Source organism: Botryllus schlosseri, chromosome 11 (genome assembly GCF_051294905.1).
Source record: "Botryllus schlosseri isolate E-star chromosome 11, Bs_hap1, whole genome shotgun sequence".
In the NCBI taxonomy this organism is placed as follows: Eukaryota; Metazoa; Chordata; class Ascidiacea; order Stolidobranchia; family Styelidae; genus Botryllus; species Botryllus schlosseri.
Genome location: NC_137246.1, coordinates 11,040,882 through 11,063,899, shown reverse-complemented (window position 1 = coordinate 11,063,899; position 23,018 = coordinate 11,040,882). Strand labels below are relative to the sequence as shown.

The 23,018-nt window shown below is 41.7% G+C and overlaps 1 protein-coding gene across 1 annotated transcript in view; it reads left to right on the top strand.

Annotated features, from left to right (window-relative positions):
• The window catches only part of LOC145450706 (uncharacterized), a 36,693-nt gene that overhangs the window by 5,323 nt on the left and 8,352 nt on the right, over positions 1 to 23,018 (top strand). Inside the window, exons 7-19 of the mRNA XM_080329206.1 lie at positions 864 to 977; positions 1,035 to 1,133; positions 2,569 to 2,748; positions 3,636 to 3,803; positions 3,867 to 3,965; positions 4,032 to 4,129; positions 7,336 to 7,423; positions 7,689 to 7,763; positions 7,831 to 8,025; positions 8,380 to 8,430; positions 9,227 to 9,331; positions 9,404 to 9,469; positions 10,268 to 10,399. Coding sequence (XP_080185332.1) covers positions 864 to 977; positions 1,035 to 1,133; positions 2,569 to 2,748; positions 3,636 to 3,803; positions 3,867 to 3,965; positions 4,032 to 4,129; positions 7,336 to 7,423; positions 7,689 to 7,763; positions 7,831 to 8,025; positions 8,380 to 8,430; positions 9,227 to 9,331; positions 9,404 to 9,469; positions 10,268 to 10,399 — 1,470 coding nt within the window. The remainder of the gene's footprint in view (positions 1 to 863; positions 978 to 1,034; positions 1,134 to 2,568; positions 2,749 to 3,635; positions 3,804 to 3,866; positions 3,966 to 4,031; positions 4,130 to 7,335; positions 7,424 to 7,688; positions 7,764 to 7,830; positions 8,026 to 8,379; positions 8,431 to 9,226; positions 9,332 to 9,403; positions 9,470 to 10,267; positions 10,400 to 23,018) is intronic.

The window sequence follows — 23,018 nt, the reverse complement described above, 5'->3', positions numbered from 1 at the left end:
CGTCCGCATCATGGGATGAAAATGATATCATTGATATGGGAATGCGATACTAATCCTCTGTTTACTCGAACACCCCAATTTAGAAAATATCATAGTATGGCGTCCCCCTATATTAGGCTATAAGGCCCGTAGTTTGGTCGAAGAGCCACACGGAGAAGTTATGTCGGATACGGTGTTAACACTTTGCGCGATTAGTAAACGTTTCTAAAAACTATGGCTGATCCTAAAAATGCCATATAGTGTAGCTTTATCATCGGAAAATAAAGGCATTACTACACTTGCTTTTATACTTCAACATGTACCTACCTATGTTCTCCAGACAAAATCACTGGAACTATTTAGAACTCAAAATATGATACTGGGAATTGAAAGAGAAATATATAAACAACTTCAAAAATGCGGAAAATATCTTTCATGTGTTTTGTCCAGAAAGTTTCAACAGTTGTCTGCTAAAACAGGTCGAAAGCTAAGAAACATTCCACTTTTCCAGATTAGGACATCGCCATGGGCTGCTAAATTACGATACGATAGGTAAATGCTAGATTGCAAAATGGTAGTTTCAAACGCTATGATGGGCATGTGATGAAATACCTCATATTGGCGACAATGCGGTGTGAACGGAACCACGCAACCCGCTACCTAAATTATATTCACCGATACGTTCGTGAAATCTGTGCGCAATCAAAAAATCTCGATAATGCAAACACGATGTTCCACGAACTAAGGGTGAATACAATTTTCATTTTGCATTCCCCCACAGTGAACAAAGGACTGGATATCCTTCCGTTGATTCTATGAAATTGATCATGATCACTTATTCCACTCTGATAACGTTACCAAATGAATTTTCTGATGTTTTACAGCAAGGGACATAAACCCTGATATACCGTACGGCATATTGTCGGATGTTCTCAATGGCTCTCCTCTAAACTCGTCGCAATTGGTTCGATATTATGCCGAGAGATTGATACCTGCAGGTTCGTGCTACAAACAGTAGCCTGCTAATATCAATTCACAGGTCCAACTAATCTCAGGCGACAAATTCCTTCGACAATTCTACCAAGAGCTGCTCGCCGGAAATATCGCGAATGCAGTCCAGTGGGCTTATTTGTCGGCGTTACGATACAGAATACGTATGTGAATATTGGGTTCCTCGCGCGGAAGTCATGCTGACCAACTGACCCAAGAAGAAATCGATTCAGCGACTCCAGGAACTAAAAATTGGTTGATGCGACTTCGATTACCAAATGGTTGAAGAGTTTAGTCTAAACAACTCACACTGATTTCAACGGCTCGCCACTGGTTCGGTGGCGTGTTGATCGAGCCAAACAAAAATGTTTTACTTTCAACTGCGATTTTCTTTATCTATAACCGGCTTAATCGTTTATTTTTGTGTGTCATGGTGGGGGTAATTTGGGGTATGCGAGAATATCTAAGCGATTAATCGGGGTAGGCCTAATGTATTTTAGGCCTTTCATTCCTCTTATGGCACGCACAGTATTGGCCCTTATTGCTTACATTAAGGTCATTTGTATCATACTGTGATGCTCATAGGTATTTTTACTTGTACACGTGTTGGTCAACTCCACTTCACGCAATGTTTCACCATCGTTGTATCTAGCTTCCTTGCGTCAATGTCTGTCTTTTTTCTGGTGATTCATCTCGCTTTTGCCCATATGGACTTTTGTCCGCAGCAAGGTCGGCTCATATAAACATATCCGACACATAAAAACTTGCCCGAGCTGGAACTCAAGACTCGCTTCCATTGGTGCCGTAGTACTGTCCTGTACACTGTAAAACACTGTACCCTTCGCATCCTCAAAACTAGGCTTATGTTTTGAATTGTGGCACTATATTGGTAACACCGCGTCGCAGTGTCGTGAATCCCAGATCTGGCAGGGGCCGGAGATCATTTTTCCTACTAAATAAGCTAATGATTACTCGCGGGAAGATGACTACGGTGAAATTACACTTGTTTATCCTCCATTGTGTTATAGTTTTGCATGGTATGACTTACAAAGCTGCAACACGAATATGTTGCGAGTTCGAGTCCGACCAAGATTGACTGAATTTTTAATTTTTGTATTCGGTTTGACTGATTGACTCATTGAATTCATACCGAATTTTGGAGGTTTATAGACTAATTAGACTCCTCATCACGCGATCCGCGTAATTGGTGTCTTACAATAATCCAAGAACGAAAATGCCCCATGCTAGAAGTCAGCAGATCAGGAATCACAATAAGGAAAATCGCGCTGGTGTAAATAACGATTATAGTTGAAACACGATGAATATAAAACAACAACTTGTCATAATAAATTTACTTATGTGTCAGATGGTTCATGCCATAGACTGATATGAGGATTAGTATACACGCACCTTGACATCATGTAAGTCGCATGTTATTCGTACTGGTCATGCAAATGGAATGTGGACCTGTAGCCTACACCACGATTTCCACGAATATAGCGAACTCTTTACGCAACTGATTACTCGCCTTCTATAGGAATTTACATAATCATATTTTGAAGAAATCGGTTCAGTTTTACAATTTTACACCTCTTACAGCACAGCGTGCACTATATCCTCAAAACGCGGGACTTTTCTCTCATCTGGTTCGGACGCAGCAGAATTATCCAGGAAAAATTAGTCCCTCGCTAATTCTTGCTTTGGCCAAAGGAGCTATTCTACCCGGGTTGAACACCGACGGAAAACCGTTCGTAGAACTTTTTGGAGTTCCGGCAAAATGTAGGTGGAATTAATGCGATGGTGACGATCTATGACAGATTCACGGAAGACGCAGCTATTTTGCCCGATATTTATTTTACCATCCTTTTATATACATGAGTTGCAATCAATGTTCCCTCTAATTTTTCACGATTCTGAGCGCACTCACGAAGTCACTGCACGGTCCCTTGGACAACAGTACGTAACATTTTGAGATCCGAAACAGAGGACAATGTGTTGACTAAAAAAAGGTCATCACTATAACTAGACTCCCAAATTCAACGATCTTTTCCGAAACATTGACTTTTGCTGCGTCGGAGTCGAGTTTTTTCATCGCATTTTACTACATATTCTACATTTGTACATCGAAAATGGTCGTCAGTTTGGTCTGATGATCATCAGTTCCGCCTGCGAAAGATATAGTGATATTTTTTTTTGAGCACGTAGACTTTGTCAGCGGTGCGCGGCCGCGCACGCGCCCAGCTTAGAGAGATCATTGGTTGCAAATATCTTTTTAGTTAGATATCTGACAAATTTATCATATACGCAAGGATTAAACATCTGAAAACGTTACAAAGTAGCTGCAGAGAGGAGAGGCGAGTGACATGATAAGCTTCCGCAAATATTTATTCCAATATCTTTATTTATCGCTCGAACGATATAATTATAAATATAACATATCCGAAATATATTATGGCTAGCCATCATCAGTTTGTAAATAGGATATTTACAATTGGTGATATTTTGCGTACCAAAGCCAATTTTATGGAGGATTTCGAACAAGAGCAGGATGCGGATATGATCAAGATTACAATTTTATCGGGCCTGATTTGACACGGAAAGTGATAGAATGCAATCCATAAATCTCTATTCCATGTCGTACATCAACATTTGAAGTTTATATATAGTGTTTATCTGCGCCGCTCATTCTCCGAATGTACAAATTGCGTGTGAAAAGCTGAAAAATCGATATTACCCGACTGCAAAGGACTGTATTGATGCTGACTGCTGCTTCAGGGAACCAGAATCGGTTGGCCAACAGGGTATCTGCTACGAAAACATTCTAGGAACGATTGGTAAGGAATATAATTTACATGTACGCCAAACGCGTGTACCACTGTTCTGATCTTCTCATGCAGGAGCGTACCTTGCTCAAAGCATTATTGACGAAAAGTACATTACCGAAATGGTGCTAGGCGGCGAGGACAGTTTATCTAGTATGGACGATTTCATTCCGTGTAAGTCCCAATAAGCAGTGGGGGAAATGACTGTATCAAACCATGCATCCTATGTATTTTTCATAGGGCTTCCTTCCACAAGCCTTCCGGGGCGCTTCACTAACTGGCTTGAAACTGCAGAAACGGATGACGACATTTTTATCGACAAATATCCTACGGTTGCGGTGAGCTCACTGCATAAAAACGCATAGTGCTTTTTGAAATCTTAAAAACCAGAATTCATTATCGTGAAAGCAGTGCAGCGATATGTTCACTATATCTCCGAGTAGAAAGTCATATCCTTTCACTATAAAAATTTCCATGATTCAAATCAGGTCATTTTCCATTTCAGACTTTTTAGTTTATTTGCATAGTTTATTTGCATACGCGAATGTGTATTGTATATATGGACTTTACTCTATAGACCGCGTCAAGCTTGTCAAACCTAGTGCCATACCCTCCTAAACTACAGTAAGACGACATGAATGACGAATTACGTATATACATTGGTACAGTATAGTGGCTGCGAATGCTGTTCACAAATATACTCCATACTAATTACGTTACGGATATAATTCAATGTAAGCGACATTTATAGACCGAAAATTACAATTTCAATTACATTAAATTGCTATTGAGACCTGACAAGCACAACATAAAATGTTTGACTTATAATGCATTCTCTTTAAATGTCGACAAGGAATTTGGTGGATCCATTCGCGGAAGCCCTTGACTGCGCCCTTGCGGGCGAAGTTTTTTTTTACCGCTATGCTGGCCTCGGCTGCCATTGTATACAATTTTTAGATTACTAACCAACGGATGGATTCGCAACACGTGACTCACGATTGAATACGCCGAGAAGCGAACTGCTGAGCCGGCTAAAAGCAGCAGAATTGATAGTCCCATAGCTGGCGATCCAAGCGTCGAAATTTGATATGTATGGTCCTAATCGAAAGCTAGTGTCGCACTGATTCCGCAATAAAAGTATATTTCCAGGCAATGGTACCATCCTAAAATAGTCGTGAAAGTCTGGGAATCAGCATTGTTCTGAACAATCGCTGGGCGTAATTGGTAATTGTTGTGGTCATGCTGCTGCAGCGCTCTAACTTTTCAGAACAGTCGGCCTTAAACGGCTATTTTGGAGCAGATACATTGCCCTCACGAGATTTTATTTTGTATTTTCGGAATTAGTACATCAATAGCTTACGATAAAGACCAGATGCATCAAATTTGGACGCATGGATCGCCAGCTCTAGGACTACAAAGTTTGCTGCTTTTAACCGGCTCTGCAGTACGTTTGTCGGTGCATTCATCCGTGACTGACATCTTGCGCATCTATCCGTGGGTTGGCAATCTACAATACGATTTCAGATCACGATGCTGCATCGTTACTTCGTCTGGCTAACTAACCAGACCACTGGATATTATATAACGTTTATCTGACAAAGCACGGTTTTGTTTTTACTCCTCATCCTAATTCCTACGTCCCTCGATAAAAATAATATTATTTCTTTAATTATATACTATATACGCAAATCCAACACGCGCGTGCATATATTATAATATTTTTTCAACGACATACTGCACCCTATTCTTAATCCTAACCCATAGGAAATTAGGTAAATAACATTTTACATTTCCAATTACGTGAGCCATAATTATCGAGCATACAAAACACGCTTATATTACGTCTTACGTCACAATGACATCTTACATAGCATACTATGTACGCCCATAAACGCATTTATTACTACACAATCTGAACTAGACTTGAATTGTTGTTAAATACGACGCTACGGTTGTCAAGGAGCACGGTTGAATTTATGATTATTCAATTACATGTTCAACAGCAGCAATTGTAATTGTAATTGTAATGTAATTGAAGCATGCAAGGAGTAATTGTAATTGTAATTGTAATTTGATATTTTTAGCATGGAGTAATTGTAATTGTAATGTAATTGAAACATGCATGAAAGTAATTGTAATTGTAATTGAACTGAAATAATGTAATTGATCCAACTCTGCTTCCGACCACTGTCATAAACAGACCAAATATCTCTTTAACAAGGATTACAACGTTATGCACCATTTTTACGGTCGGTTGAACCGACGACGATTTCGAGGGTTCCAGCCATTCCATATAGCATAGGTCGACGATATTGGGTGCAAATCGACCGTAGGCTCATACTACATGTTTTTCGAAAGTATTTACACAATTATGGCATGATTATGCAACGTTTTAAAAAATACAATTTTGAAAAGGCATTTGTTTAAAACACTCTTTAAAACATGTTTTAAACAAACTGATTTTAAACAACGTTTGTTTTAAAGACGACCCTACACCCTACACATAATGTGGTGATGATGTTTGCGCACGTAGGAAAAATTTGTTATTAAATGTGATCGAATTGACCCATAGGTGACAAACTTTTGTTTTTGATCAAATCAGGAAATATTTTATCATCGATCATATGCGTTTGCGGCCGTTGTTACGCCTAACCTGCAGGTTCCGTGTGAATGCGAGTTCAGCGATCGACTACCGAAACAACAAGCACTGTATTTTATTATTTCAAAACTATCACCTATCAAATTGATTCCGAAAAATCCTATTTGCAATCTAGTATATAGCTGGAGATGGGATTTAGGCAAGTGTAGAACACTGATTTCAACTGCGTCAGCTAGTTCACACAGACACTTATATTGAATATATTTATGCCTAGTTGCAATGATATTATGTTATCAAGGACGTTATGACGGCAGGTACGGGCATGCCGAACCTGTTCTGTCAAGAGAATAAAGGATTAGTAATAAAGGATTAGATTTGATGACGTGATCACTTCTCAGCTCCGCTGATGGGTGGAGAATGCTTTGCAGAGTAAAATATTTGATGACATTTAAATGAGCATTGGCTTGAACACTTGATTCCCAGTGACGAGTCATTTCGCATTCGTCATACGTCTAGAGACCATTTCAAGTCAAGTCATTTTATGGTCAGCGACGCAATTAATATCAAGTGACTTAAAATCGTGAATGTGGCGAGATAGCGCAGTGGTATAATCCGCGGATGCAACACTAATGGGTTGAGAGTTCGAGTCCAACCGAGGTCGGCTGTGGAATCCCTATACATAAGTGTTAGAGGTTTATCTATAGGCTCCTCCTCGCCACCTCTTCCGCTTAGAAGTGTGCCGTGCTATAAGTCGGCAGTTACGGAATACAAATGAAGAATATCGGCGGTGTATGGTGTATATGAATATAGTAGTCGACAAACACCATGAATACCACAAAAGAAATCGTGACTCTCAGATATAACATTGCAATATTGTTGAATATTTACTCTTTATAATATTAATAATTATTGAGAATTACGTCATTGCATAATCTTTTCCTTCAGCCACTCGGACCGTCACATCTCAGACCTGGATTCCAGTGGGAGCCTCATGGTCCAACTACATTTCCTTTTGTTCCGAGATTACCCGGAGGTAGACCTTATTCAGCCTTTTTCATCGTATATCCAGAACAGTTGTTTCCGATCTGTGATCCCTTAACCCCATGGTGGTACGTTGTATATTGGGTGGCCTGTGAGTGCATTGTAATATGGCGGAGTTAACCGTTAAATCATTATGAGATGCTTTTCAATTTGGTCAATCTTGTAATAGAAGTCGTATAGATCCCGTTTTAAGGTCGTATAAGCATTTTACTGGTAACACGCACGTAATCTTGATGCAAATTCCGTCTACATTTTAGGTTTACTAGTACCAACACAAGAACCAGGAATCCTTAATCCGCACCCAGACCCTGGTAGCCACCAACCAGCCCCGCGTAAGTGATATCAATCAGTGACGGTGAATCTTATGTATACCTGCAATGCGGTCACTACTATTTTCAGTAATCTCCCAACTCTCTTTGAGTGGCTTCGGGTCTTCTTGCCGACTAGTCCGAAGGGAGGATAAAGTGGGGTGCATATCGAATTCAATCGCGCTGTCGAGCGGAGGGGAGCAAACTTGTATTGATCAAGGCTGCTGCTATGATCCAGATTTCGGAGATTTAACAGTGCCCGCTTGCTTTCGGCTTGTAAGTTACGGTAAGAAAATTAGTATTGAGCCGCTGGTTTCAAAAAATTTGCTCATGAGAAACCGCAGTGAATGCACGATTTACTGTATACTGTTTTCTGTGTTCAGCGTTAACTTCTAAACCTCAATGACCAGCGACTGTACAACATTGGTATCGTAAATTAGTAGTGTGTTGAAAACACCGATTCAAATGTTTAACATTTCTAATCGTTCCGAAAGACTAGCTCCTATCGGTTTGGCGAGGCTAGACCCTACAGCAAAACGGCCAACTGAACACACTTATCTCCAATGGTGAGATATATACCAATTCTCATGCAGGACAATCATGTAGTGTACTCTTTGATTTATACTAACCATATTATAAGGTCAATGCTACGATATTCCCTACCCGGAAAGAGAAGAGTGTGGAGCGCCAGGTATGTTGTTTTACTTACTTATAGAGTTGGTTTATAAAAGTGCTTCTTAACATGCAACATGCATTTGCACCATGATTGATTACGCATTTGTAATTTTGTAAACTGGGGTAAATCATAACTGCTAAACCTTCAGGGCAGACACATCAACGTAGTGGCTATATGTGATATAATATCCTTCTCTACATTCTGCGCATACTCATTGTAATTGCTTGTAAGCTATTTAGCTACGATATCGACGGTTCCAGCCACTCCACATCGTATAAACGTCGACTTTATTGGGTGCAAATCGTCCATAGACTCATGCTTCCTTTTTTTAAAAGTATTTACACAATTATGGCATAATTTTACGTTTACAAAAAAAATCATTTTTAAAAGGCGCAATATGTTTTAAATGCAACCCGGGGCCTACGATAAGTTATCGTAGGCCCCGTGCAACCCTATTTGTAGTGCTTATATCGCCCATCACAAGGTTCTCATAAAAATGATGATATATTGATGTTAGATATCGAATTATTTACATTCAAACAAATCCAGTTTCGGTCATACATAAGGGTAAATAGTTGGAGTAGTGAGTTTGTGTGGGGGTGCGATCTATATTTCAATAGAATTGGATAATGTATGCATATCTATATCCACATCTATATATATCCTCGCTGACCCATTACAACTATAGTAACAAATTTGACAATTTGGCTCCGTAAATAGACGTTTTCTCATCGGTTCCAAATCCCGATGGCAGGATGCATCACATATGATGTTATAAAATTCATTATAATGCTGATGTAATGCGTCGCAGGAATAGACCGCCAGACATGCCTGGAAAATCCTCAATGCTGCTTCGATAGCGCTCTTCCTATAGCGAATGTTTTCGCTAAAACACCCTGGTGTTTCTACAAAAAAAGTAAGCTCATTTGATCTCTCCATACTTTCAGTTCAATGTATCGTAACAGACCGTACTCGAATATTTTCACAGGAGCACCATTGCTTTCCAAGGATAAATGCAGCCGGGTATCAAATAAAGTAAAGTGTTTTGAATCAGGTGTGTGATCACTTCGGTAGATGATCGACTGAGAGACAGTTCATTCGAGTGACTAACAATAAGAGATAGGATAGTGTTGGGGTTGGTGGTTAGACTTTAGATTATATATTAGGACTGGTGTTAGTGATAAAAACTCGGTAATTCAAGTAAAACGTGGAATGTACAGTACCAACCAACTTTAACTATTACACTAATGCGATTGAGCAGCTTTTTCTGCCATGTGTCACTCATGCAGTTGATCTGTTACTCGGTCGATATACATCCGATAACCTCCAATTTCGGCTCTAATCAAACAATCGAAGTGGGGCATGTCAAAAGTTGCCTATTTGCTCACTAATTCTGGAGAGGAAGATGAATAAAGCGATTAAATCGTTATTTTTGTTTTTGTGAAAGGATCTCGCAGAATAGATAAGTAAAGCTAGTTATAAGTGCTACTGCGACAAGCTACCAGGCATTTGCGACAGAAAACCGCGAATTTCGGTGCCTTTTCACAATTTTCAATGCCCTGCGTCTACAAATAATAATAAGCACTGCTCCCGTCCGCATTACACTGCAGGTATCAAAGAAAGTGGCGCGGCATCGTCAGCTTGCATATTGGGCTATCAGTAGTACATAGTATATGATACATGAGTCGTTCTGAGTCGATCTTTTGGGGTGATACAACGCCACAGAACCCATCTCTGTCCCCCAACGAGCCGTCCCTGCCTATATCAGTGATCGCCAACCTCATTGAACCAATTCCACCAGACTGCTGTATGCTGCAATCATTGCAGGAGTCATGGAATTTTTGTAATTCAGATTCCATCAATTCCGTGGTGTCGAAGGCGACATGCGAATCGGCAGGCTGCTGTTTTGACGACTCGTTACCATCGGCTTTCGACGTTTCGATCGGACTAGGCTCATATTCTCCAACTTGCTTCAAGGCTGCAAGTCAGTTTATATGTATTTGCATTACATATATTTACTGACTGGGGTGTTACTGATTTTTTAAAACGATTACATTATCCACACGTTTCATATGGTTATCAATAACTGAGGTCTTTACTTTCATAATCTATATTTATGTAGTCGACCCTATTAGACGTTGCTCGCTCAAGTAGGCCTATATAGCACACACTCTTATTTTCCGTTGTATGTTGTGTTAATCCAGATGAGGATTACCATCCTGTAAACTTAAGTCAAATATTAGTAGTATATAAATGGGCGGAATCCCCTCATTCGCGATTTATAAAGAACAAACAAACATTATCAAGATAATAAACAGTGTAAGAATTAGCTCATTATCAATTTTGCAGCAATACTCGAGGGGATTTCCCTTCTGACTGTGCGGCAATTAAAAAAGGGGGATTGACTGAGAGAAAACGAACAAAGAATCTCGATTGACCTTTGTACTCAGACATGAGACTGGAGTACTTCTACTTGTACTTTATCGGCTTTTAATTTCAATGGTATGCACGCCGACGATACGCTCGGCTGGGCAAAGCGACGTCCACGGCCTGTGTCATACTGGACTCGTAACAACCTCGTTCGACCTCTGGTCAAGGACATGAAATTACAGCTGACTCCGGTCATACGCGACGAGGCTTGGTAATAGTTGCCTGACGACATATCGTCCTGACCTATCGTTTTATGGTCCAATTTCGTGACGTGGCTTGGGAATAATTCCCCGTCAAACCCCCTGGCTGACTTGTCGTCCCGTGGTTGACTCGATTTCATGTACGGTGGGGCATGGGAATAATTGTCGGTGCTGACTTCGGTCGTGTACGACGAAGCTTGACCATAGTTGCCGCCCCTGACCTGTCATTCCGTGGTCCAATTTCGTGGCTCGGGAACAATAGAGCGTCAAGCTGGTTGATTTGTCGTTCCGCGGTTGATTCAATTTCGTGTACGGTGGGTCATAATTACCGGTCGTGACGTCAGTATAGTTTCTTCTGATCCATGAGATCCTGGTGCGTGTTTTAGGTGTCCATACGTTCGGCTATGTAAAGTGACGCTTGTGGTCTGTGTCTTGTGTACTGTTGTACTTGAACCCTTTTTTGCTTTGTTATCGACCGAGACAGTAACGAGAAACGATCTGTTACGATTATAAATATGTATACCATTTCGAGTCATATCGAGAATGAGAATGAATGTCGTAGTAGAAATGTGTATTAGGCGACCCGACATAGATTAACTTAAATAAATTAGCATTATAAATACAATAAGTAATTGAGCAAATAGCTGATTCTCAATTTTGCTCGCATCAACATGTTAACCCCCGGTATTACGTACCTAGTAATCGGTGCAAGCAACAAATGTGGCTGTTCCATACCTATACCTCGTTCTAGCGTATTCATAAGGACAGACAGTCCCGAGCAAAACAATGTATTTATGATGGATTCTTTTTACTGCTTCACGGTTGGTCAAGCGTAATCATCCCGGTGTCTGCAAATGATATTCAATTTACCACGGGATATTAATTTTGTATGCTGTACATGATATACAACTTGAATCGATCTGTTGGCGAACTAATGCTTTGCCCGTCTGTAACATGCACATATCGATCACGAGCTCACCACGCACTTGCCGTTCGAGGGCGACTCATTTCGCTGCAGACAATCAGTTGTGTTCGCGTGTATCGTAACATATCCTCAACACTTGTTATGTCAACACCTCCACGCATATTTACAATATCATACTAAGGAACTATTGTTTCGGCAGCCACGCCCTATCGCTCGAAGTCGACAAATTTCGCTACAGACAGTCAGTTGTGTTCACGTATGTGTCGTAAATATATCCTCAACACATGCTATGCCAATACCTCCAAGCATATTTGCATCATACTTAGGGTTCTGGTTTAAATCAGGCTGAAGTAAATCATCACGTGTCGACAATCGATCGAAGCCCGTCAACTGGTATTTTGAAAGCTCCCGGTATGGTGTATTATTGTGTATGGATTGTTGCGGTATTAGAATTGTGGTTACGGCTCGTTGGCGGTGCGAGGATCAGGTTTATAGTATACTATAACTACTTAGCTCGGATATTATACGACGCGCTGCTATCGTTGCTTTGTCCAAGACCTAATTCACGATAATCAATCTCGCTGTCGAAAATGACATACGGCCGCGTAGACTGCATAGCGCCATTTTGTTTTGTGATCCATCCTGCTGTGACGAGGATCGAAACATATCCTCAACACATGTTATGCCAACACCTCCAAGCATATTTGCAGCATCATACTACGGATATATTGACTCGGCAGAGTGTTACCGTCAGAGAATTGCTGTGTCACGCCTTCGGGCCTTGTATTTTCCGCTCGGTAACTGCGAGTACGATGTTATTGTCCACGAAACGAATCGGGGTAGCTCGCTTCATCGGGGTGGACTGACCTTATTTGGCTGAAACGCGCTCGGTGGTGCAATAATGGGAATGAATTGTGACAGATCATACCTGATACGATCTATAGCCTGAGGTGAGGTGTAAAGTAGAGGGGGAGATTTCGAAATCGGAATCCACTGTGACTATAGGGTTGCTAAATCAAAGTCCAAAAAATCCGGCTGGCTCGTAAAGTCCTGTTATTTCCATATGTTGTGAGGGTAAAATATAGCATAAATCCGACTCTCAGGGCCATTTGGCCGCATCCAGACTGGCTTCGCTGAAAACTGATGAAATCTGCCCCGGGTCCGGAGATGTTTCGTGACCTCCTCCGTCCAGACAAGATTGTTCTGCTGTAATATAGGTGTCGTTGTATAATAATTTACGTACAAGGTATCGACCCTTTGGTGGAATTCTGTTTGGTTCGTCTGTACAGGTGTTATTAGTGCGACCAGATTTGGCACCTCAAGGAGGATATTGGTAAAAACCGTATCACACAACGAGGACAATAACTTTACCGGTCAACAATGTACGTAAATCAGCTGTGTTCAATCGAGTGTGACACAATCGATGTCAGCCATCAATCTGCGGCTTGATAAAACCCGCGTTTTCGGGTTGACAGCAACACAATGCGATCCATTTGATATCACCATCCTATTTTAATATAGGGTTACCATGAGGCCTCCTTTAGGGGAGCATATGTCCTCCATTTCCCAGATATGTCACCCAATTCACCTAAATGTACTCTCTTTCTGTCAGTTTGTCCTCCTTGTTAGCTCAACATCTCCAAAAAAGCACCACGAGTAACGCAAAATGTGGGCCTAGATTACAAAAGTCGGGTACGTGGACAAATCGGAAAAATGACGCTATGATGGTATTGTGCAGGTTATTACGTGGATACGGGGGCCCGTGTAAACACGTATAGATGAACAGTAAAAGCGCCGCAAACTACCATTACATGAAAAAGATCGAGCGCACTCGACCATCCCCGTCGGGGTATACCCACCTTAGTACAGCCAAATGAGCCAATGTCGTACCGAGAATAGCCGGGGTGGTGGTATATCATCCCCACAAGATGTACTTTGGAATGCGTGTGAAATCGACATCGTCCGCTACTCGACTGAAGCAAGTCGCCACTGCAATCCCTCTCTGTGTATACACCAGAGATGAGCATGGATTAGGATTAGGTTTTGAAAAAACAGGATTTGTGAAATTTTGTCGGATTTGGATTGGATTTGGATTACACATTTTTTTCAGAACGGATTAGGATTTGGATTGGATTTACCTATTTTCTGGGAGATTGAAATGTCGTGTGGCGAATGGCGACAAATTTTATTCAGATCAGTTATTAATGTACTTATGGTTACTAAGTTATCTTGAATCAAGTGAATCGTTGGTTGTGAAAGAAAATTTTCGAGTCCCTCCATTGCATAAATTAGTATTTTTTCTTAATTTCCAGTTGGAATCGGATTAGGATTGGACATGGACTTGAATATGTAAAAGTTATGGATTAGGATTTGGATATGGATTCGAAGGTTCGGATTTGGATTGGATTAGGACATAGAAATTTCAAATCCGCTCATCTCTGGTATACACAACGTATACTAAGCACTACAGATTCAGACGAAACTACGCATTCTGGCGAGGTTATCGAGATAGCTGGATCGATTTACGACACATGCTAAATTTACTTCAAATGGAAGGACAAAATATAGCTTTGGAGTACTCAAGTAATTTTAAAGAAATGCCGGTATCGTGAAATCGCTTTTCTATCCTAATTATAAAAGAGTAGGTCCCCATAAAACTGTCGAGCTCAAACACGTTGGTAACTGTGATAGTAGACAAGACTGACTCGAGTACCTCAGAAATAGTGACTGTATTTCGTTGCTGACCACGCGCCTGCTTATTCACACCGACTGACTTGTATAGTAAGCAACTGCGCCCCCGTCATCTTCTTATTGCTCAAATAATTTTACAATACACGAAATTCATTCTAATTTGTCGTTAGTGTTATCAGCATAAAAGACACAGTTACTCAAGTCCCGCAAAATAAAAGGTGTTGATACACTACAATCGTTTTATCGCCACTATATTTAACTCATAGCTCGATCGCACGACTGACGTTCCCGCAGATCAATTTTTGGCGTTTGATCAACTCTTGTCTGGTTATGGGGTTTCTAATCACAGGACGATTGAGATTCGGGTGTGTCTTTTCGATACGTTGCGCAAACTCGATACCTTTCGTACGGATTACGTATTCGCACTGCGGAAACCATTTTGCATGTTCCGTCCAAACCTCGTCTTCACGGTCCCAACGAAGCCCGCCGTCACAGTAAAAGCATTTGGTTCTGTCCGAATCGACGTAGTAAAAACCCGCTTTTGCTAACTGTTCGACACTAGCCTTAATTTTATTCGGTTCCCAACCCTTGTCGAAGGTTGCGATTCTTTTTGACAACGACGACATGAGAGGATTCGCGGGGTTAAGACAAGGAAATAGTTGCTCAAGACATCGCTTTTCGTCCTCGGAGGGTTCCTGTGGTTCTTGTAGATGTAAAGTGAGACGTCGTATTTTGTCGCCAAGCAACTTATCCAAATTGTCTCGTTCGTGCTCGGTTAGCGCCACATTCCCCGAATCGTCGCCACGTGCGAAACAACAATCCGGGAGATACGTCAAGTGTATTTCAGATACATCGTCTGTAGACCTCCAATTGCGGAGAACACCGGAGCAGCTGAAGCACTGTGTTCTGTCCAGGTCACCGAGGTAGAATAAACCTTGTTTTGCCAACTCGCCGACCGCCCGTGGTATGGGATAGCTGGGCCATTTCTCAAAGGTTTCGCGACGCTTCGACTCCTTTCGCAAGTCGAGATTCCTAACCCGATACTCGTGCTCTTGATCAACGATATTCGCAAAGTTGATGTTGGCGTTTCCAGCGGCTTTAAACTGTCTCAATAAACTTTTGAAATTCGATTTCGCAATAGGTATGTTCAACGCGTCTCGTATACAATTCACGTCATGACCCCGTTCACTCGACCCGGTCCATCTTTCGAGGTACACACTGCATCCAAAGCATTTGATTTTGTCTTCAAATCCAAGCCAGTAGTATCCTTCAGACGCTAAATCGGTGCGTGTTGCGTATGATACTTTAGAGAATTTGGCGAAGGTGGCGAGTCTGTACAATTCACTACGGTGAGAGCCGGAAGCGATATACACGCGTTTCTGTCCGGGTGGATCAGAGTATCTCTCCATTCACGTTATGCCAAGCTCTTTCATAAACATGAAGTACCAAGACAGAGCTTTTTGTGTCTAGACCTGCCCCATAGGCCAACCGAGTCGGCTCACACATATATTCCTAGTTTATCCTTGCGAACTGTATATATTAATGGGTAGCTGTACTTTTATGACTGATTGACAACCGCTAGCTGTCGCTATTGCACCATTTACATATGTGTTTACCAGGAGCGGGTAACTTCTGTAGTCCGCGGGACGTGTATAGCATAGTACCTCGTGGGTGCGAATTGCTGCATCGATACATTATTCGACATCTACTTTTTTTAAGTCAAACGTGTAAAGAGTAAGTAATTTCACCTGAAACGGCTGAGGAGTAAGTTAAAACGACTTGGGTATACAGCACAATTACCGAGTACTCGAATCAGTAGCGTCTTTTGACACCATTACTCAACCCAAGTCCACAACAGACAAACCGAAGAAATAATATACAGATATGGAAATAACCCACGATATTTTCCGCTTACACGTGTCAGTACAACTCGACAGTCAAGTCCACCTGGCTGCGGCTTGCAATTTGAAAGAGTTTGAAAAACTGGGGGCGGTACCTAAAAACGTGGTATTGTTTTGTGTATTTCAGTGAAGCAAATTCAATTTAAAGCTCAAACCACTTTATCCTGTGCCCGACCTCATTAAAACTCGATAAAAACCTGATCACCACCTGCGTAATCAATCCGCGGTGTGTAAAATGGTATACCATGTTGGTGTCGATCGTATAGTCATTTTGCGTGCGATTTGCCTCGATCTGCCGTCGAACAAATATACTTTTGCCTACCCTTGAAGTATACAATATTACCGTGTTGTCTGTATTACGGCTCTTTGGTTAGACAATACAGATTAGCGACACCCCCAGACTGATCAATAGTCGGCTACTCAAGGCCGTAAAACTCTTATTGGCCTGTGAAATTATGCGACGCGTTTTGCGCCCGACGTTGTCTTTGTAGATCGCTATTCAATTAGATCCCTCTCACCAACAGACATACCGCCTGGTTATCAAGCGTTTTTATGTAGCGAGACGAGTCCACGGATTTTGGTGTCTGATTGATAATGTCGTAAGAGTGTGGTAAATTCCTTTGCAAAACTACTTTACACATTTCAAAATCCCAGCGTCCGAAGAGTAAGTAGCTACAACTGTTGAAGCGGAAGCAGTCTGAGACATAACGACTCATATAGCACAGGTGGACAAATCCTTATCGAGTACTTCGGATAGAGTTGCATACTTGAAATCGTTATTTCCTCGACAAATCGATACAAGAATGGATCTGCATTGCAATAAGCCTGAATATGTTCTGGTGACACTCGCCATGGGAAGCTAAATTCGCAATTCACCTGCTATGCCGACACCCCCAACAGAACATATTGGCAATTAATATCAGTCATATACTACAGAAATATCCATTTACTTGAATGGTACCCTGACTTAATTACTGTAGTGTAGGCGAATCAGCGTCTACGGATCCTCACTTTTACCGTTCAAACAGGTTTTTGCTGGGAGAGGGTCAACTGTGATCAGTCACGGCTCATCAATCTGCTACTTACAGTCCAGAGATGAGCATGGATTAGGATTAGGTTTTGAAAAAAACACAGGATTTGTGAAATTTTGTCGGATTTGGATTGGATTAGGATTAAAGATTTTTTTCTGAACGGATTAGGATTTGGATTGGATATACCGATTTCCTGGGAGATAAATATGTCGTGTGGCGAATGGTGACAAACTTTATTCAGTTCAGTTATTGATGTACTTATAGTACAATACACTATGGTTCACTCGGTGCAAATGAACATAAGAGGTGCAGCCCTATGCTAAGTTATCTCAAATCAAGAGAATCGTTGGTTGTGAAAGTAAATTTTCCAATCCCTCCCTTGCATAAATTAGCATTTTTTTCTGAATTTCAAGTTGGAATCGGAATAGGATTGGACATGGACTTGAATATGAAAAAGTTCTGGATTAGGTTTTGGATTTGGGTTTGAAGTTTCGGATTTGGATTGGATTAGGACATAGAAATTCCAAATCCGCTCATCTCTGTTACAGTCTTATACGCGTGTAGGTTGAAAAAAAATATTGGGGCTCCGCATATATCCTAAATCCTTTTGTTTTCACTCGCTCGTTTATGATCCCCAATAATCAGACGAAATGGTCTGCCTACAGCGATAGCCCGTTAAACTAGGACACAAAGCTGTGAAAACATCATGCGATAAGTCCACCCGCGGTGCAAAGAGGCTTTCTGTATATCCAATAATACGCGTCCACCCTTACGAAGGTTGATTTTGATGCTTTTTTTTGAAGATGTCGTGTTTTCTTAGACGAAGTCAGAGGTTTGTTTCACACGGTGGTGATTACGAGTGATAAATTGCAAACATAATAGCACACAGCAGGGGTCCTGACGGGTCGCGGTACGGGACAATATAGACGGTTACCGTGCGAGACGTACAAGTCACCATAGCTACACAGAGGTTGTCAGCAATGCCGCTACTTTTTTTTCGGGTACTCGAGTCGATTCTGTCTACTCGCAATCCGTCAAGTTATCAATGTGGCTAGCCTTCTACGTTTCTCTAGGAAGCCACTTACTTTTAATAGTCTATAAAAGTTTAGTGACACCCTCCATATCATGCAACGATAGCAGAACTGTTCGGCTTGACTAGAGTTGACCACGATTCGGGTGCGCATTTTCATCGGCTCGATGTGGAACTGTCTTTAAGAGTCACCCGGGTTTTACCCCCATAATACGCGGGAATAACGATGCTTTACGTACCAACCGTATCGTTAAGAACTTCGAATTGTCGCCCTGAGCTGGGAGTCGAATCTAGCATAACAGCCGAGCCAATATTTTTTCAACCTACACGCGTATAAGACTGTAAGTAGCAGATTGATGAGCCGTGACTGATCACAGTTGACCCTCTCCCAGCAAAAACCTGTTTGAACGGTAAAAGTGAGGATCCGTAGACGCTGATTCGCCTACACTACAGTAATTAAGTCAGGGTACCATTCAAGTAAATGGATATTTCTGTAGTATATGACTGATATTAATTGCCAATATGTTCTGTTGGGGGTGTCGGCATAGCAGGTGAATTGCGAATTTAGCTTCCCATGGCGAGTGTCACCAGAACATATTCAGGCTTATTGCAATGCAGATCCATTCTTGTATCGATTTGTCGAGGAAATAACGATTTCAAGTATGCAACTCTATCCGAAGTACTCGATAAGGATTTGTCCACCTGTGCTAAATGAGTCGTTATGTCTCAGACTGCTTCCGCTTCAACAGTTGTAGCTACTTACTCTTCGGACGCTGGGATTTTGAAATGTGTAAAGTAGTTTTGCAAAGGAATTTACGACACTCTTACGACATTATCAATCAGACACCAAAATCCGTGGACTCGTCTCGCTACATAAAAACGCTTGATAACCAGGCGGTATGTCTGTTGGTGAGAGGGATCTAATTGAATAGCGATCTACAAAGACAACGTCGGGCGCAAAACGCGTCGCATAATTTCACAGGCCAATAAGAGTTTTACGGCCTTGAGTAGCCGACTATTGATCAGTCTGGGGGTGTCGCTAATCTGTATTGTCTAACCACAGAGCCGTAATACAGACAACACGGTAATATTGTATACTTCAAGGGTAGGCAAAAGTATATTTGTTCGACGGCAGATCGAGGCAAATCGCACGCAAAATGACTATACGATCGACACCAACATGGTATACCATTTTACACACCGCGGATTGATTACGCAGGTGGTGATCAGGTTTTTATCGAGTTTTAATGAGGTCGTGCACAGGATAAAGTGGTTTGAGCTTTAAATTGAATTTGCTTCACTGAAATACACAAAACAATACCACGTTTTTAGGTACCGCCCCCAGTTTTTCAAACTCTTTCAAATTGCAAGCCGCAGCCAGGTGGACTTGACTGTCGAGTTGTACTGACACGTGTAAGCGGAAAATATCGTGGGTTATTTCCATATCTGTATATTATTTCTTCGGTTTGTCTGTTGTGGACTTGGGTTGAGTAATGGTGTCAAAAGACGCTACTGATTCGAGTACTCGGTAATTGTGCTGTATACCCAAGTCGTTTTAACTTACTCCTCAGCCGTTTCAGGTGAAATTACTTACTCTTTACACGTTTGACTTAAAAAAAGTAGATGTCGAATAATGTATCGATGCAGCAATTCGCACCCACGAGGTACTATGCTATACACGTCCCGCGGACTACAGAAGTTACCCGCTCCTGGTAAACACATATGTAAATGGTGCAATAGCGACAGCTAGCGGTTGTCAATCAGTCATAAAAGTACAGCTACCCATTAATATATACAGTTCGCAAGGATAAACTAGGAATATATGTGTGAGCCGACTCGGTTGGCCTATGGGGCAGGTCTAGACACAAAAAGCTCTGTCTTGGTACTTCATGTTTATGAAAGAGCTTGGCATAACGTGAATGGAGAGATACTCTGATCCACCCGGACAGAAACGCGTGTATATCGCTTCCGGCTCTCACCGTAGTGAATTGTACAGACTCGCCACCTTCGCCAAATTCTCTAAAGTATCATACGCAACACGCACCGATTTAGCGTCTGAAGGATACTACTGGCTTGGATTTGAAGACAAAATCAAATGCTTTGGATGCAGTGTGTACCTCGAAAGATGGACCGGGTCGAGTGAACGGGGTCATGACGTGAATTGTATACGAGACGCGTTGAACATACCTATTGCGAAATCGAATTTCAAAAGTTTATTGAGACAGTTTAAAGCCGCTGGAAACGCCAACATCAACTTTGCGAATATCGTTGATCAAGAGCACGAGTATCGGGTTAGGAATCTCGACTTGCGAAAGGAGTCGAAGCGTCGCGAAACCTTTGAGAAATGGCCCAGCTATCCCATACCACGGGCGGTCGGCGAGTTGGCAAAACAAGGTTTATTCTACCTCGGTGACCTGGACAGAACACAGTGCTTCAGCTGCTCCGGTGTTCTCCGCAATTGGAGGTCTACAGACGATGTATCTGAAATACACTTGACGTATCTCCCGGATTGTTGTTTCGCACGTGGCGACGATTCGGGGAATGTGGCGCTAACCGAGCACGAACGAGACAATTTGGATAAGTTGCTTGGCGACAAAATACGACGTCTCACTTTACATCTACAAGAACCACAGGAACCCTCCGAGGACGAAAAGCGATGTCTTGAGCAACTATTTCCTTGTCTTAACCCCGCGAATCCTCTCATGTCGTCGTTGTCAAAAAGAATCGCAACCTTCGACAAGGGTTGGGAACCGAATAAAATTAAGGCTAGTGTCGAACAGTTAGCAAAAGCGGGTTTTTACTACGTCGATTCGGACAGAACCAAATGCTTTTACTGTGACGGCGGGCTTCGTTGGGACCGTGAAGACGAGGTTTGGACGGAACATGCAAAATGGTTTCCGCAGTGCGAATACGTAATCCGTACGAAAGGTATCGAGTTTGCGCAACGTATCGAAAAGACACACCCGAATCTCAATCGTCCTGTGATTAGAAACCCCATAACCAGACAAGAGTTGATCAAACGCCAAAAATTGATCTGCGGGAACGTCAGTCGTGCGATCGAGCTATGAGTTAAATATAGTGGCGATAAAACGATTGTAGTGTATCAACACCTTTTATTTTGCGGGACTTGAGTAACTGTGTCTTTTATGCTGATAACACTAACGACAAATTAGAATGAATTTCGTGTATTGTAAAATTATTTGAGCAATAAGAAGATGACGGGGGCGCAGTTGCTTACTATACAAGTCAGTCGGTGTGAATAAGCAGGCGCGTGGTCAGCAACGAAATACAGTCACTATTTCTGAGGTACTCGAGTCAGTCTTGTCTACTATCACAGTTACCAACGTGTTTGAGCTCGACAGTTTTATGGGGACCTACTCTTTTATAATTAGGATAGAAAAGCGATTTCACGATACCGGCATTTCTTTAAAATTACTTGAGTACTCCAAAGCTATATTTTGTCCTTCCATTTGAAGTAAATTTAGCATGTGTCGTAAATCGATCCAGCTATCTCGATAACCTCGCCAGAATGCGTAGTTTCGTCTGAATCTGTAGTGCTTAGTATACGTTGTGTATACCAGAGATGAGCGGATTTGAAATTTCTATGTCCTAATCCAATCCAAATCCGAACCTTCGAATCCATATCCAAATCCTAATCCATAACTTTTACATATTCAAGTCCATGTCCAATCCTAATCCGATTCCAACTGGAAATTAAGAAAAAATACTAATTTATGCAATGGAGGGACTCGAAAATTTTCTTTCACAACCAACGATTCACTTGATTCAAGATAACTTAGTAACCATAAGTACATTAATAACTGATCTGAATAAAATTTGTCGCCATTCGCCACACGACATTTCAATCTCCCAGAAAATAGGTAAATCCAATCCAAATCCTAATCCGTTCTGAAAAAAATGTGTAATCCAAATCCAATCCAAATCCGACAAAATTTCACAAATCCTGTTTTTTCAAAACCTAATCCTAATCCATGCTCATCTCTGGTGTATACACAGAGAGGGATTGCAGTGGCGACTTGCTTCAGTCGAGTAGCGGACGATGTCGATTTCACACGCATTCCAAAGTACATCTTGTGGGGATGATATACCACCACCCCGGCTATTCTCGGTACGACATTGGCTCATTTGGCTGTACTAAGGTGGGTATACCCCGACGGGGATGGTCGAGTGCGCTCGATCTTTTTCATGTAATGGTAGTTTGCGGCGCTTTTACTGTTCATCTATACGTGTTTACACGGGCCCCCGTATCCACGTAATAGCCTGCACAATACCATCATAGCGTCATTTTTCCGATTTGTCCACGTACCCGACTTTTGTAATCTAGGCCCACATTTTGCGTTACTCGTGGTGCTTTTTTGGAGATGTTGAGCTAAC